Genomic DNA, 17,767 nt, shown 5'->3' on the forward strand with positions numbered 1-17,767 from the left:
GCTTCAAACCATAGCCTGAGAAAGTCTGATCTAATATAAATAAGACATTTCTTTTTCTTTTTTGGCCAGTCCTGGGCCTTGGACTCAGGGCCTGAGCACTGTCCCTGGCTTCTTCTTGCTCAAGGCTAGCACTCTGCCACCTGAGCCACAGCGCCACTTCTGGCCGTTTTCTGTATATGTGGTGCTGGGGAATCAAACCCAGGGCTTCATGTATATGAGGCAAGCACTGTACCACTAGGCCACGTTCCCAGCACCTTGATGGACGTTTCTGTCGAGCTGTGCTGACAAGGGAATGGTGCTTGCAGACGGTCCCGGGGATGTGAGAGGGTGGAGGGCGGTGGGCGGGAGCCCTGGCAATCAGATGGTTCCGTGGTCAGGGCCTCGGCGCCCCCTGCCCCCCAGGAAACGCCTCGAGAGCCGGCCGGATGGAAGGCGCGGGCTCCGGAGGGGGCCCGTGGGAGGGCGTGGTGAGATGGCGCTCTGGACGGACGCCCCTCTCCGAGAGGAGATCTCGGACCAGGCGGTGCAGAGGCGGGCAGACCTGTGGCAGCTCGCTCAGGCGGACTGCACACACACGGAGGAGGACATGAGAGAGATCTAGATCATAAAGCACTGTGCGTAGAAAAGACGCCACGGGGTCACCCGATGGGCCATCCCACCGGCACAAGTGTGGGGGAATCCGCTCACAACTATGAGCACCATAGCAACGCAGGGACACTGCACTGGCTGCATCCGGAAACTCTAGGTCTTCACATTACTAACAGAGGAAATGGAGATCTACACACACACACACACACACACACACACACACACACACACACACAGAGAGAGAGACCAGGCCCTATAAATGGTAATAAACTTCCACAGACAGACATGAGGACATTGAAGTTGATGAGAGGATATCAGGCCAAGTTGTTGTTGAAAGACAATAGTGATGTGGTGTGTAATACTTGAGAAAAACAAGTTGCATTTCAACCTAAATAAGATTTAGGTATTTGATGTCAGAATTACTGTAGCCTGAAGAATACCTTCCTTTTGAAAATGTTAACACTTTATTAATGGCACAGAAAAAAGAAGTAGACGATTTATTGGGTCTCTCCATGGTTCCTGGTCAGCCCTTTTGGAATAAGAGCAAATACAGCCACGTTGACATTAGCTGTGTTGTTAAAACACAAACAAAGGCAGAAGAGAAACAGTTGTGCTGGCCTTAGCTCAAGTGGATTGAGTGTTGGCCAAGTTTATAAAGCATACAACAGATGGCAAGATAAACACGTTTTTAAAAAGATTTTCTGAAATAGTAGCATGATGAAACAAAACTATTATTTTACCACAAAGCAGAAATATATATATATATATTTGGCCACAAAGCAGAAAGATTGCTACCTCAGGTATACTTATGTAGATTTCACTTAGCAACCCAAGTGTGGTGTGACGTGCAACTCTCCTAGAAATGGAAAGAGAATTAAGTGATTTGAATTCACATTGTAAAACAGAAAAAAAAAGTCTCTAGGGCCTAGGACAACCTACAGAATCAGCTCACTGCGTGTCTGGTGTTATATCTGAAATAATTCCCTCAACATTCCTGACTGAAGATCTAACGAGTCTGTCACAAGACACCCCGAATACGAGGCCGACACCAAGGGCCGCGGGCATCGTCCAGCTCTGTTGGTGGCCAGAGCAGTGGCCCCGGCAGGGACTGGGAGACTGCAGACTCATGTGGGAAAGATGCTCAGAGGTTAGGTCGCCTGGCTCCGTCCCAGCCTCAGGAAGTCTGGAAAAGCCGTCTGGAAATCTGTCTTCCATGAAGTCCCCAGTTCATTTCATGGTGAGTCACGGCCAGGAAGCACGGGACTGGGGAGTGGACGGGGTGGATCCGCGAAGAGCTGTCGGCAGAAATCTCCCTGAGAAACCCGTTCACGGTGCTCTCGCAATCTCTCTGTGGCGAGGAGTGCCTGCAGGCGGGTACCGGGAACCGAGGGCCCCGAGCAAGCCAACCACGCGGGCAGGGGCCACGCCAGCAAGAGCTGCACGACGCACCTGAAGCAGGAGGCCGCACCATGGGGAGTGCCACCGAGCTTCGGGCACCGAGAGGAGGACAGGCTTCAGAGGAGAGAGAGAGGGTGCTGGAGCGGCTGCTGTGGCAAGAAAGCCCGGAGGCAACGGCTTCCACGAACACGGACGCCGTACAGCTTCACAGCATTCCCAAGTGAAATGCACAAACACCGTTGCAATTCTTCTGGTACAATTTCCAAATAAAATCACATCCGCTTTTATGATGGAGCGGTCCTCATGATATGCTAACGCAATTTTAATTTCTTTTCTACTTTTTAAGAAAATACAGAGAATGAAAAATCATCGGACTGTATCAAAGCTTGAGTCCTACCTTTATCATAGTCTGTCTGTCATCTAGCCTTGAGCTTAAAAGTGAAGCAAGAGCAAGAGGGCCTGTGTTCAAAGCCCGGTACTGGCACAAAAGGAGGAGGAAGGAGGGAGGAGGGAAGAAGAAAGAAAAGGAGAAGGAGGAAGGAGGAGGAGAGATGAAGGAGAAGAGTGAGGAGAGAAGGGAAGAGAAGGGCAGAGGAAGGAAGAGGAGAAGGGAGAAGGAGGAGCAGCAGCAGCCGCAGAGGAAGAAATGACGTGACAGAAATGTTCAAGCTGTTCACCCGACCTATGGGCACTTCTTCCTGGGTCCCTAATGCAGCCACCGTGTCCTTGCTGCTCTGTAGGCAGGAGTGACCAGGTGATTGGAATGATGAGTGAAAGACAAGCTCTGCCCCATAGGCCTGCTCGCCAAAGCCCCGGTAAAACTGCTCCATCCGGAGGTAACAGCAGTGGACGGACCCCGGAGGCTGGCAGGGCTGCCGGTCTGGGGCCTCCGTGAGCCCGAGCCACACCGTGAGTGCCGGGTACGGTGCCGTCTCGGGCTGGCAGCGGGTAAACGTGACAGGCTGTGGAAAGCCAGGGGGGCGGGAGGGGGTTCCTCACCAGTGGAATCTTACATATAAAGAAATGCAGAAGAAAAGAATAAGCCCTCCTTGGGAAAAATAATAGTCCATCTCTTAAATAAGAATGACTTGTGTTTAAGTTAGTTTGAAAGAGGCATGGAAAGATAGACGAATCAAGGCTGACTTAAAGTGAATAAAGGTTAACGAAGGACTTCAAGCCAAGGTCACAGGTCAACTTGTCAAAGCTTATTTTCCAAGCATTATTTCCCCAAGACCCAGGTCAAAGATTACACCCAGAAGTGCCTGCTAATGAATGCCACGCACAAATCGTACCAGCGAGTAACTGCGAGAGGCATTGTTTTTAACGCTGAGGCATGAGCATTTTCATAGAATTCCCTCCATATTGTTATTTTATACGTTTCTACATATTATAACACATTTCTATGTATTACTATTAAGAAAATGAATGCCCGCCTAGCAACAAATTGTAAGATGAAATGAGTATAGAAATTTGAAATAACAGACTGTTCAACTCCAATGAATTGCCAAGTCTCCCAACTCTGTTGCCAAATCCATCTTTTAAAAGATGTTTTACATGCTTTTAGCAAAACTAATTCACGTTGAAAAATGAGAATAGCTGAGTTCAGAAAGTGTCACTGTCTAACCATGTCCATGCTTAGCAACAGTTCTGTGCTAACAAAAGGTTGTAGGTTATCCCAAATCCAGGCATATCCTCCCCAAATTAAAACAAGAACAGAAAGATACTGTCTACTAGGACATTACCATCCAGCACGACATAATTTATTATCGAGGACTGCTGCTGAGGTGCCCTGGGCCTGCTATTCTGATTGTCCACCATCACAGAGATGGGCTTCCAGAAGGAGACAGAATTTTCCTGGGAATACATTATATTCATAATTGTTTTCTTCTCTCAAAGCCTAAATTCAGTAGTCCATGTATTCCTTTCACAGAAAGTGAGAGGCACTCATATTGGACTGTCTATGTAAGGTGGGAATATCTTAACATTTTAGCAGGGTTTGGCAGCATTCCCCTGTAATACTAGCCCTGAAGAGGCTGAGGTAGGACGATCACGAGTTTGAGTCCAGCTTGGGCTACATAATGACTCAAAACTTAACAATTGGCTTTTTACTAGACACTAAAAAAAAAAAAAAAAGGTTGTTTTATTTATCACATCAATACCTGGCTACTTTCATCATTTCTAATACTCATTGTGAAAATGGTAAGCTATAAATGGTAAGCTTTCAACACAGGGCTACGCCACGCATATAACGGGATGAGATTAGTGTGGAATAGTTTCTCTTACTCTGCTTTCAGCAGTGATCCACTTTGGTGTCAAAATTTGATAGTCCAGGAAAACAGCTGTCCAGTGAGGTTGTTCTTTGTGCAGGAAAATAGGTGAATTGAATAGGGGGTGTCTGGGGAGGTGGCAGGAAAGGGAGCTCGCTCCCTCGGTTCCCCTCCGCAATGTATTCTTTGTGTCCTGTGACGTCTAACGTGGAGGGCTCTCAGCAGATGTTGTGGTTCAGGGAAGCCCAGGGGAGGCATCCCCCCATGCCTGGGGAAGATGTGGGCACGGACGACACACTTGGGGGAGGAAGCAGCCCAGAGAGAATGGGCCCAGGAAAAGGACTCCTCAGAGTTGCTTGCGGGCTCCCAAGCTTATCCTGGAGATGACATCGTTTTATCATCTTATGGTAAAAAGCATTCAGAATGACTTCTCTTCGCTTTTATTTTTTTGCCAGTCCTGAGGCTTGAACTCAGGGCCTGGGCACTGCCTGAGCCTCTTTTTGTTCAAGACAAGTGCTGGACCACTGGAGCCACTTGACCATGTGGTGCTCAGGAATCGAACCCAGGGCTTCGTGAATGCCAGGCAAGCACTCTACCACTAAGCTACCTTCCCAGCCTGATTTCTCTTAGCTTTGTGCTTGTATATGTATATAAATAATCAGGAAAATGTATGAAAATAATGAGTTCACAACAATACAGAATGGTGGAATTCTTTTTCAGTGAGGAGGAAGCATTGTTTAGGATTCAGAGGAGGAGACTCCTCATCCTGCAGCTCCACCTCCCTTTCTGTTCTAACTGAACCCCAATTGTGTTCACATATTGGTAGCAAAGTGCCCTCAGCAGCGGAACTGGCTGTAGGAGATGAGTCACGGGTAGAGTAATCAAATTCTCCCTTGAGTAACTGGGTTAGTAGTGGGCAGATGACTCACTTCTAGCCAATGAGTTTTGATAGGATGTTGGTGAAGCAGGCTTCTGGGTACATTTCTTCCTTGGTTACAAAAAAAAATGCCAAGAGAAAGTCTTATTCCTAATTTTGGGTGCAGCTGGGTGATGCTTTGGTGTCTGCAGCTTCAGTCGCTGTCTTTGCACACCAGGGAACAAGGAAACAAAGCCCAGGCCCCTGCAGTCAGCTGACTGAGGAGCCCCGGACCCTGGGACAACTCGGGGCCTCTGCTGAGCCGCCCAGGGCTGCTGCTCTCCAGCTGAGGTGGTCAGACTCGGGCTGGTGTCTGTGGTGTTTGGTGGAATGCCCTGGCATGCTGACCCGCACAGGGGTGAGCCGCAGCCACCTAACACTACAAAAGTGGGAGGAACAACGGAACACTGGAGGCCAGTTAGAGACAATTATTTTGGTTATGACACAGAGCACAATTCATAAAAGTTGTCAGTTGATCATTTATGTCTCAGTCTTGTTAGGAACATCTGCTCTCGCAAAGACACCATTGAGAAGACGAAGACAAATGAGGGGAGGAGAAAATCACTTCCGCTCACACAGACAACACTGCACCAATCAGAATTCCAGAGCAAGTTTCAATGATAAGCAAGCAACTTTTTCTTTAAGCAAACGAAAGATCTGACCACTGCCAGAGATCCATGAGAAGTTGTGTTGGGAAGAAGAAAACACAACTCCACTCAGTTCCACTACCAAGGGGTAAATGGGAAGCAAAGCCATGGCGAGATACCACTGCACACCCATTTCAATGGCGGGAGCCAACGTCAATGCTCCCCGCCGTGCAGGATGCAGAGGAATGAGAACTCGAGGCAACCAACTTGGAAAATGGTCAGTAGAGTGCACACCTACCATCTCAGTCCATCCGGGCTGCGGTAAGACCGTGGATGGTGGAGTTGGGACCCAGCAGGAATCCACTCCTCACAAACCGCACGATGGTGGGGCCTGACATCAGGGTGGCAGATGCGGTGTCTGCGGAGAGAGGGTCGGCCCACTCTCTCGTTCTCAGACTGCACCTGCTCGCTGTACCCACTGCCCCGAGAGGCAGGCCAGGCCTTGTCGCCCCACAAAGTCCTCACGACCTCATCAGCCCAGCACCAACATGTTGCCCATCAGGTCTCAGCGTATGATTTTTGTGGAGAGTATAAGCATTCCAATTATAGAACACACCAGGACCACGGAATGTCCACGGCGTGGCTTTCTACTCAGAATGTCTACTCGGCAACCAAGGATGGACTTTGATGCACAGTCAGACTTACTGTGCTGGGTAAGAGAAATCGATGTAAAAATCACAGCTTAAATGGCCTAGGCCAGGGGAAAAAGCAAACCCTATCTCAAAAATAACCAGAACAGAAAGAGCTGAAGGCGTGGCTGAAAGGGGAGAGCCCTGGCCTAGCAAATCCAAAGCCCTAGCCATCCCCGTGCGTTTCCTCCCCAAACCAACAAAGCAGTCAACTCACGGAGTGGCAGCAGCCTACAGTACTTCTCAAGTCTGTCAAGGTCATAAAATACAAGGCCGTGAAATACGGGTCTGAGACACTATGCCCACCGAACAGCAGCCTAAAGAGACCACGATGAAATACAGTGTCCTGGTTGGAATACCAGAGAGGAAAATAGATGTTAAATAAAAACTGAGGATCTGCACAGCTTGTGGTGTTCCTCGATTGCTATAAAACTAGTCTCTTGATATAAGGTGCTAATAGGGAAACTGTGTTTACTATTCTAAAAAGTAGCTGGGCACCAGTGGCTCACGCCTGTCATCCTAGCTACTTAGGAGGCTGAGATCTGAGGACCATGGTTCGAAGCCAGCCTGGACAGCAAAGTCTGTGAGACTCCTACCTTCATTAAACTACCAAAAAACAAAAGCTGGAAATGGTGCTGTGGCTCAAGTGGTAGAGCACTAGCCTTGAGCAAAAGAAGCTCGGGGACAGTGCCCAGGCCCTGAGTTCAAGCCATACACACACACACACACACACACACACACACACACACACGTCTATCACACACCAATAAGCCAATCAAGAAAAAAAACCCCACTAAGATCTTCAAAACATATGCAGTATAGATAATTTTAAATGTTAACTATGATTGTCTAAAAGTGAATCTACAGTGACAGAAAGCAGATGGGTGGTGGACAATGCAGAGGAGACAGGTAAGGAAGGTAAACATTTGCATGAGGACTCTTGGAGGAGGAAAAGGAGGAGGGGGAGGAGGAAGGGGGAGGGGGGATGAGGGGGAGGGGGAGGAGGAGGGGGAGGAGGGGGAGGAGGGGAGGGGGAGGAGGGGGGGAAGAGGAGGGGGAGGAGGAGGGGGAGGAGGAGGGGAAGGAGGAGGGGAAGGAGGAGGGGGAGGAGGAGGAGGGGGAGGAGGAGGGCGAGTGGAGGAGGGGGGGAGGAGGGGGAGGAGGGGAGGAGGAGGAGGTGGTCATGTGGATCATGCTGCTTGGGCGACAGCTGCACACACGTGTGGCACACACATATTTATCACGTACAGGACAACAAATTGTCGTGTTTGTGCTTACGCATCGTGGGCTGGGGATGCGGCTTAAGTGTCAGGGCACCTTCCCAGCAAGCCTGAAGCCCTGAATTCAAACTGTAGCACTGGAATAAATGACTAAATGCAGCTCATTAACAGGTTATACAGTCTGAACTGGCAACTTAGTGTGTGACTAGAAGGCCTTCATAACACTTGTTTCCCCCATCCTGCACCACCGAAACTGAGAGAAAGAACATGGTACGCTTAACTTTTCTTCTCTTAGAGCAGCCTTTAGGAATATTGGGAGTTATCCCTGCCACGTCTTAGTTTAACCGATTACTTTTGTGTTGGTCAGAGGTTGCTGTGAGTTGTAACCCCAGCCCTGGAGAGCTGGGGGCAAAGAGGGCCGGCAGTCTGAGGCCAGCCTGGGCTACTGAGAAACTGCCTCAAAAAACAATGTTTTCTTTCAAATACTCACACATTTGGAGATGCTAACCACCCGTGAGATTTCCTGGAGTAATGAGGACACACCGTGCGGTATTATTCTTCCTCTCTCATCTCATGGAAACGGCCTGGTGAGGCAGTGCATCTTGAGGGGATTGTTACAACCAGCCTAATTTAGGCAAATACAGTCAGATTTAAAATGAAGCCAAGTGTTAATCTGATGCCAGAAACCTGGAGAAACGAACTCTGAACTGCCTGGCATCTGAAATTCCATTTGTAAGGAGTCCTGAGTTTGGCACCTTTGGCTGGGCAGTGTGCTCCTCTGTCCTGCGGCCCCCCTCTCTGGGATCCAGGCTCCTTCCTCTCTAGTGTCTCTGTCCAGGCTGGAGTCCAGCAGTCTTCCTTCCCCTCAGTCCTCTCCCCTGGGTGCAAGAAGCTGCAGAGTATCTGCACAGACAGCCCCCCCCCCAGCTTTCTTAAATAGGGGCTGTTTGAGGTGAAGCTGGGAGGCCCTGTGGCTGGAGGGTGGATTGTTAGAGACAGCGTGCGCGTGAATGCTCCTCTCTATTTAGAAAACATAATGCTAATTATTTTTAAGGATAAGAATATTGCAGGGAGAAAATACTGTGCAGCCTTTCTCCTGGGGGTCTTTCGATGAAGTGCAGGGGTGTCCACTAGGGCGAGAGAGGAAGCTGCCTTCAAAGAAGTTATTTGTTCCTTAAGCTTAATTAAGGGTGTGCCACCTGCCTTCCGCCCCCAGGTTGCTGGGTCGTGCCGGGTCACCATGGGGTGGTGGCCTAAGAAATTCGAAACCACTCACTTTTATGGACTCACGGGCAGAGAATCTATTCTTTCGGATCGTCTGTGGATCCATTTATTCTCAGGGATAGTCCAGGCAAGGGTGTCCCTCTGTGTTCGCAGTTCTGCGCCCGCCCGGCCCCATCTCCTTCCCGGCTAGGCTGGCAGCCCGCAGGGTAAGGAGCCCCGACCCCGAGAGCCCAGTGGGGGGGGGGGGCCGCCGGCCGGTCATTGGTGGAGGAGGGGCGGGCGGCTGGTGGAAAGCTCCTTCCTGCCCGGCCGTCCCGGCTGACAGCCGCCTTTCGCCCGCCCGCCCGCCGGAGCCGCTGCGTCCCGGCGGCGTGCTCGCCTCCCGGGCCGGGGAGCGGAGCGGGAGCGGCGGGCACGGGCGCGCGGAGCGCTGGCCCCGGCGCAGAGCGCGGCCGCCGGCTGCGGGGCCGGGCGGGAGGAAGCGCGGCTGCGGAGCGCGGAGCGCCAGCCCGGGGCACCGCCGGGACCGCGGGGCCGCTCCGGCTGCGGGGCGCCGGGCCCGGCCCCGCGACCAGGGCCGGCGCGGGACGCGTGCCACCCCGGCCTCTCCCCCTCGGTGGGCAGGACCGCCGACCGCCACCCTTCCCGCAGGCGGGGCGGAGCGCGGCCCGAGCCGACCTGCGCCGCGCCCCCTCGGAGGCGGGGACCCGGGGTCCCGCGTCGGCCCCCCTCCCCGTCCGTCGGCCCCTATATCAGCGGCTCCCCTCCAGCGCCCCTTCCCCTGCTCCAGAGAGCCGGGAGGGAAGGGGCGTCGGTGGCCATGACGGAGCCCAAGCCGAAGGACGCCCGCGCTCCTTGCGCGGCGGGCGGCGCGCTGGTCCCCGCGGAGGTCGGGGCGCCGCTGCTAGGCGGCGGGGACCGCGTCGCCTTCGCGGGGCCGCAGCCGTCGGACGCCTCCCTGGACGGGCTGCTCTTCCCCGCGCCCTGCCCGGGCCGGGGCCCCGCGGACGGGAAGCTGCCGGACGCGGGCGCGGACGCGGCGGCCCCGGAGAAGGACGGCCGGCTGCTGGACAGCGTGCTCGACTCGCTGCTGGAGCCGCCCGGCGCGCGCGCCAGCCCGCCCGCCTGCGCCGCCTGGTGCCTGTTCGGCCCCGGGGGCGCCGAGCTCCCCGACGACCCCCGCGGCGCGGCCACCAAGGGGGCCCCGGCGCTGCTCCCCAGCCGGCCCGAGGCCAGGGCGGGCGCCGCCGGCAAGGTGCCTCCCCGGGGCCCCGCCCCTTCCGCGCGGGCGCTGCTGCTGCCCGCGCCCGGGACCCCGCCGTGGCCCGGGGCGCCCCCCAAGCTGCCCGCCGCCGCCGCCGCCGCCCAGGGGGACGACGTGGACTCGGAGCCCGACGGCCCCGCGGGGCTGCTGCCCAGGGCCCGCGCCCTGGCGCCCCGGGGCCCCGCGGCGGAGCCGGACGCGTCTCCTGGGCGCGGGCCTCCGGGCTCCGCGGTGCTCGACCTGGTCCCGGTGCCGCTGCCGGTGCTGCCGCTGGGCCACGCGCTGCTGGCGGCGCGCACGCGGCAGCTGCTGGAGGGGGAGGCGCTGGACGGCGGCCCCGGCGGCGACTTCCCCGCCTGCGCCTACCCGCCCGACGCCGACCCCAAGGACGACGCCTTCCCGGGCTTCGGCGACTTCCAGGCCGCGGCGCTGAAGATCAAGGAGGAGGAGGAGGGCGGCGCGGACGCGGCCGTGCGCTCCCCGCGCCCGTTCCCCGCGCCCGGGGCCTCCCCCGCCGCCTTCGCGGACTTGGCGCCGCCGCCGCCGCGCGCGCCCTCCTGCCGGCCCGGGGACGGAGCGGCGCCCGGCCCCGCCAACGCCGCCTCGCTGTCGCCCGCGCCCGCCCTGGAGTGCATCCTCTACAAGCCGCCCGGCGCCGCCGCCCCGCCGGGCCCCTTCGCGCCCGCGCCCGGCAAGCCCGCGGGGCCCGGCGTCGGGGCCGGGGTCGCCGCCTGCCTGCTGCCCCGGGACGGCCTGGCCGCCCCCTCCGTGGCCGCCGCGCCCGCGCCCGCGCTCTACCCGCCACTCGGCCTCAACGGCCTCCCCCAGCTCGGCTACCAGGCCGCGGTGCTCAAGGACGGCCTGCCGCAGGTCTACCCGCCCTACCTCAACTACCTGAGGTGAGGCCGGGCCCGCGCCCCGGGCCCTGCGCCCCGCGCCCCGCGCCCTCGGGCGCCGCGCCCCGCTCCCCGCGCCCCCGGGCCCCCGCCCCCCGCCCCGCGCCCCCGCGCCCCGCGCCCCGGGCCCCCGCGCCCCGCGCCCCGCCCCGCGCCCCGGGCCCCCGCGCCCCGCGCCCCGCCCCGCGCCCTCGGGCGCCGCGCCCCGCTCCCCGCGCCCCCGGGCCCCCGCCCCCCGCCCCGCGCCCCCGGGCCCCCGCCCCGCGCCCCGCGCCCCCGGGCCCCCGCCCCCCGCCCCGCGCCCCCGCGCCCCGCGCCCCGGGCCCCCGCGCCCCGCGCCCCGCCCCGCGCCCCGGGCCCCCGCGCCCCGCGCCGCGATGGGGTGGGGAGGACGCCGCCGGGGAGCGGGGCTCCCCCGACACGTTTACAAACCGGCGAAGCGTCGGGGTTGCCGAGCTGGACCAACCTGGAGTCCGGTGCGCCGCGTCGGGTCCAGCGCGGCGCCTTCGGGTCGGGGCCGGGGCGGGCGGGCGCGCGCTGCGCAGGCTCCCCGGGCACCGGGGCACCGGCCCCTGCGGCGGGCGTCTGTAGGGGAGCACCTGCGGCGCCGGCCCCTCGCCCCGTGGAGCCCAATGAAAGGTGCATGCAAACCGCCAGCGCCGCGGGGGCTCGGAGTCAGAGCCTGGGTGCACCCGCTTGCTTCCGAGGCCGGCGGGGGGCGGGCGGGGGGCGAACCCGTGGCTCTGCAGCCGCAGAGCCAGACGCAGCGGGAGGGAGCCCCGGCTCCGCGGCCTCAGCCCCGCCTGCGCCCGAGCCGGTCAGGACACCCAGGGGCCCCGGGCATCAACGGAGCGCGGTGTCTGGCCTTTCCAGGACGGAGGCCGAGGCCGGGCCCAGCCCGCAGTTCAGCCTGGAGTCCTTCCCTCAGAAGATCTGCCTCATCTGCGGGGACGAGGCGTCCGGCTGCCACTACGGGGTCCTCACCTGCGGCAGTTGCAAGGTGTTCTTCAAGAGGGCCATGGAAGGTAGGCCCTCGCCCCCGCGCGCCCGCCTGCCCGCAGGCCGGCTCCTCCCCAGGGCCCGGGGAAGGGAGGCCCCTCCCCGCCCTGCCGAGACACCCAGTGGCCCGCGGGAAACGGAGCTATTTCTCTGCAGCTCCAAGGATAGGCTGAAAGGGCAGCAATACACATTAGCATGTGCTTGTTTACAGTGGATCACAAAGAATCCAACAGCCAGACCCAGCCGTCCCTTTGGAGTGGTCCGGTCCTTGCCTCCCCGGAGGTGCAGGGAGGGGTGCAGGGTTGTAGGGTTGGGGACCCTGGGGATTTTCCTCTGAAGGAGATGATGGCCTGAAGGTGTCCCCGAGGCCGGAAGCAGAGGGCGCACTTGTTCTTCCGGGGCCTGAGTCTGCCTTGCTGGGGCCACTTCAGTGCTGGGAAGGCAGCAGGCGCCGAGCGAGTGACAACTTGGCCACGGGCCCGTCCTCCCCACGGCCAATGCCCCACTCGTCCTCTTGGCACCCTGGGCTCCGGGAGGGCATTTCTAACTGCCTGACAGCTGCCGCGGTTGGGTGAGCATCATGTCCTTGAAATTACTCACAGGACACAAGACCACAGAGAGGAACTGAGGGGTTTTCTTAATTGTATTGGAATATCACCCACATTCCTTATTCCTGTATCCGTTATTCATGAATGAAGGAACTCATTACATTAGTTCACACATCCCTCCATTCATCACCTGCCACCACGCCCACGGCCTGAGCTGAGTGTGGGTAAAAGCCGAGAGGTGGGAGGGGAGAGAGGAAACTTCTAGTTACTTTCCATCACTGGCTGCAGATGTGGCAGGTCACTGGTTTTTTGCAGTGCGTGGACAGAGCTGACATCGCATGGAAAGTGATGCCCACAGAGTTAGGAAGATGTACTTACTTCTCAACAGGCCACAGGGGAAGCTGGGCAGAAATGAAATATTCTTGTGAATGAAGTGTTTCTTGTGGGTGCTATAGGTCAATGGGAAAAGAGTCAGTAACACAGGACATCTGGAGAAGATAAACATTCCAGTCATCACCACCACTGCGTGAGTTATTTGTCCTGTCTTTAGAGATCTGTAATGCCTTTTCTATCTCTTACAGACCACACAAGCATCCAGTAATCCTTCTACTGTAATTTATCTGATTAGTGTTTGGGCCCTTGAGAAGGTATTTTACCAATCGTCTCATTTAATTTACTTTCCTACACAGTCTGCCCTTTGGCAGTTTCCCCATGATCTTAAAAATACATTGTTATTGACCAGATTCCACTTCAAAGCTGTATACCCAGGTTCTTCTGGGTTTACTATTGAGCATGAAGGAACCATTTCACAGTGACCTGTTGAAGCCAGTCTTTGCTATACTGAAAAATAAGTCGTGACAGAGATAGCATTCAGTGTCATGAGTTCAATATTCTGCTTCTGCTCTGGCTTGAGTCCTTGTACTGCTAATTACTCAAGTGACTCAAGTGATAGAACAATAATACACCCTCCTTAAAAAAAAGACACTAGCTGGGCACTAGTGGCTTATTCTTGTTATCCTAGCTACTTAGGAGGCTTATATCTGAGGATTATGGTTCAAAGCCAGACTGGGCAAGAAAGTCTCTGAGACTCTTGTCCCAATAAACTACTCAGAAAAAGCCAGAAGTGGTGCGGTGGCTCAAGTGGTAGAGCACTAGCTTTGATCATAAAGAGGCTCAGGGACAGGGCCCAAGCCCTACGTTCTAAGCCCTAAGCCACAAGACTGGCAAAAAAAGAAAGGAAGGATGGAAGAAAGAAAGAACACAGAGACACTGCCAATAATTTAGGTCCTATTTGATCAATAATGCTATTTTTTTGGTGGTGGTTCAGGAGGTTTGCTAGGAAGGTGTTCTACCACCAGAGCCCTTGCACCTTTGCGTCTGTTTTTCAGATAGGGTCTTGTGCTTTGGCCTAGGCCAAGTTGGGGCCAGGGCCTTCCTGTCTCCACTTCCCTAGTAGCTGGGATTAAAGGTATGCAACACTATGCCTGATCCAATAGTGCTAATCTTTCCTTCCCTGTGATTGTCCTTATCTGTACCTCAGTGTTTACATGCGTGTCTATTACGCATGCTTAGGATGTGTTAATATGTAATCAATACCCTGTATAATACACGCGTCATCTTGTTTTTTCATATAGTAACTTGGAACCCTAACTGTGTTTATATGCATGCATGCGTCATAATGTAAGGCATCTGTGAATATAGAAGCAAGCACAGGCCAATCCTTTCCTCAGTCATCTTGTTCTATTCTAGCCACTTGTCCACAGCACCTGACCGACTTGAATCAATCTGAACTCACATAGAGGTGTTTTGTACTCCCTGTGAATATATTTTGCTGCATAAAAATGTTTCCTTGTGATGTGTTGTTTTCTATCATCTTTCTAAAGTACAGTAGTTCTTTGCCCTGAAAGGGAAGTGGTTGGGCCCTCGTCTTTATGAGACTCATGAGCAGGTCCAGTCACCTTGCACAGAAGACCTTGGAGAGTCTCGTAGACTCTGAGGACAGGTAACCCAGCCTTGCAAAAGTACCAGAAGCTTCTATGTATGCAGTGGGACACAGGACCTCATCAGTCACAGAGCCAGCCAAAGCCTGGCCCATGTACTTCCCAGCTTCCAGAACAGTGAGGCAAAGACTTGTACCTGTAGAAGCCAGCCTGGTTCACTGAGCTCTGTTACTGCAGCCCCAACGGATTAAGACAACTGAGTACTCAGAATGTGGATCCTGCTGTGGTCAGGTGGAGGCCATCCTGTAAGGTCACGTGGTACACAGGTCAGCTGGAGGCCATCCTGTAAGGTCACGTGGTACACAGGTCAGCTGGAGGCCATCCTGTAAGGTCACGTGGTACACAGGTCAGCTGGAGGCCATCCTGTAAGGTCACGTGGCTTGTGCTGTGGTCAGCTGGAGGCCATCCTGTAAGGTCACATGGATCATGCCGTGGTCAGGTGGAGGCCATCCTGTAAGGTCACGTGGATTGTGCTGTGGTCAGGTGGAGGCCATCCTGTAAGGTCACGTGGCTTGTGCTGTGGTCAGATGGAGGCCATCCTGTATGGTCACGTGGTACACAGGTCAGCTGGAGGCCATCCTGTAAGGTCACGTGGTACACAGGTCAGCTGGAGGCCATCCTGTAAGGTCACGTGGTACACAGGTCAGCTGGAGGCCATCCTGTAAGGTCACGTGGCTTGTGCTGTGGTCAGCTGGAGGCCATCCTGTAAGGTCACATGGATCATGCCGTGGTCAGGTGGAGGCCATCCTGTAAGGTCACGTGGATTGTGCTGTGGTCAGGTGGAGGCCATCCTGTAAGGTCACGTGGCTTGTGCTGTGGTCAGATGGAGGCCATCCTGTATGGTCACGTGGTACACAGGTCAGATGGAGGCCATCCTGTAAGGTCACGTGGATCGTGCTGTGGTCAGGTTCAGGCCATCCTGTAAGGTCACGTGGATCGTGCTGTGGTCAGGTGCAGGTCATCCTGTAAGGTCACGTGGATCATTCCGTGGTCAGGTGGAGGCCATCCTGTAAGGTCACGTGGCTTGTGCTGTGGTCAGGTGGAGGTCATCCTGTAAGGTCACGTGGCTTGTGCTGTGGTCAGATGGAGGCCATCCTGTAAGGTCACGTGGCTTGTGCTGTGGTCAGGTGGAGGTCATCCTGTAAGGTCACGTGGCTTGTGCTGTGGTCAGATGGAGGCCATCCTGTAAGGTCACGTGGATCGTGCTATGGTCAGGTGGAGGCCATCCTGTAAGGTCACGTGGCTTGTGCTGTGGTCAGATGGAGGCCATCCTGTATGGTCACGTGGTACACAGGTCAGCTGGAGGCCATCCTGTAAGGTCACGTGGTACACAGGTCAGCTGGAGGCCATCCTGTAAGGTCACGTGGTACACAGGTCAGCTGGAGGCCATCCTGTAAGGTCACGTGGCTTGTGCTGTGGTCAGCTGGAGGCCATCCTGTAAGGTCACATGGATCATGCCGTGGTCAGGTGGAGGCCATCCTATAAGGTCACGTGGATCGTGCTGTGGTCAGGTGGAGGTCATCCTGTAAGCTCACGTGGATCATTCCGTGGTCAGGTGGAGGTCATCCTGTAAGGTCACGTGGATCGTGCTGTGGTCAGGTGGAGGCCATCCTGTAAGGTCACGTGGATCGTGCTGTGGTCAGGTGGAGGCCATCCTGTAAGGTCACATAGTAGGTGCTGTGGTCAGGTGGAGGCCATCCTGTACAGTCACGTGGTACACAGGTAAGATGGAGGCCATCCTGTAAGGTCACGTGGATCGTGCTGTGGTCAGGTGGAGGCCATCCTGTAAGGTCACGTGGCTTGTGCTGTGGTCAGGTGGAGGCCATCCTGTAAAGTCACATGGTACGCAAAGGTCAGATGGAGGCCATCCTGTAAGGCCACGTGAATCGTGCCGTGGTCACATGGAGGCCATCTTGTAAGGTCACGTGGTACACATGTCAGGTGGAGGCCATCCTGTAAGGTCACGTAGTACATGCTGTGGTCAGGTGGAGGCCATCCTGTAAGGTCACGTGGATCGTGCTGTGGTCAGGTGGAGGCCATCCTGTAAGGTCACGTGGATTGTGCCGTGGTCAGGTGCAGGCCATCCTGTAAGGTCACGTGGATTGGGCCGTGGTCAGGTGCAGGCCATCCTGTAAGGTCACGCAGTATGTGCTGTGGTCAGGTGGAGGCCATCCTGTAAGGTCACGTGGTGCACAGGTCAGATGGAGGCCATCCTGTAAGGTCACGTGGATTGTGCTGTGGTCAGGTGGAGGCCATCCTGTAAGGTCACGTGGTACACAGGTCAGATGGAGGCCATCCTGTAAGGTCACGTGGATTGTGCTGTGGTCAGGTGCAGGCCATCCTGTAAGGTCACGTGGTGCACAGGTCAGATGGAGGCCATCCTGTAAGGTCACGTGGATTGTGCCGTGGTCAGGTGCAGGCCATCCTGTAAGGTCACGTGGTGCACAGGTCAGATGGAGGCCATCCTGTAAGGTCACGTGGATTGTGCTGTGGTCAGGTGGAGGCCATCCTGTAAGGTCACGTGGATTGTGCCGTGGTCAGGTGGAGGCCATCCTGTAAGGTCACGTAGTACATGCTGTGGTCAGGTGGAGGCCATCCTGTAAGGTCACGTGGATTGTGCCGTGGTCAGGTGGAGGCCATCCTGTAAGGTCACGTAGTACATGCCGTGGTCAGGTGCAGGCCATCCTGTAAGGTCACGCAGTATGTGCTGTGGTCAGGTGGAGGCCATCCTGTAAGGTCACGTGGATTGGGCCGTGGTCAGGTGCAGGCCATCCTGTAAGGTCACGTGGTGCACAGGTCAGATGGAGGCCATCCTGTAAGGTCACGTGGATTGTGCTGTGGTCAGGTGGAGGCCATCCTGTAAGGTCACGTGGATTGTGCCGTGGTCAGGTGGAGGCCATCCTGTAAGGTCACGTAGTACATGCTGTGGTCAGGTGGAGGCCATCCTGTAAGGTCACGTGGATTGTGCTGTGGTCAGGTGCAGGCCATCCTGTAAGGTCACGTGGTACACAGGTCAGATGGAGGCCATCCTGTAAGGTCACGTGGATTGTGCTGTGGTCAGATGGAGGCCATCCTGTAAGGCCACATAGTAGGTGCTGTGGTCGAGTGCAGGTTTCTGTAAGGGCACGTGGCACACGCCGTGGTCAGGTGCAGGTTCCTGTAAGGTCATTT

General features: G+C 56.1%; 1 protein-coding gene across 1 annotated transcript in view; it reads left to right on the forward strand.

Moving 5' to 3' along the window:
- The first annotated feature begins 9,709 nt into the window (after positions 1-9,709).
- The window catches only part of Pgr (progesterone receptor), a 31,013-nt gene continuing 22,955 nt past the window's right edge, over positions 9,710-17,767 (forward strand). Inside the window, exons 1-2 of the mRNA XM_048340782.1 lie at positions 9,710-11,052; positions 11,923-12,074. Coding sequence (XP_048196739.1) covers positions 9,710-11,052; positions 11,923-12,074 — 1,495 coding nt within the window. The remainder of the gene's footprint in view (positions 11,053-11,922; positions 12,075-17,767) is intronic.

The sequence above is a fragment of the Perognathus longimembris genome, chromosome 3, assembly GCF_023159225.1.
Source record: "Perognathus longimembris pacificus isolate PPM17 chromosome 3, ASM2315922v1, whole genome shotgun sequence".
NCBI classification, from domain to species: domain Eukaryota; kingdom Metazoa; phylum Chordata; class Mammalia; order Rodentia; family Heteromyidae; genus Perognathus; species Perognathus longimembris.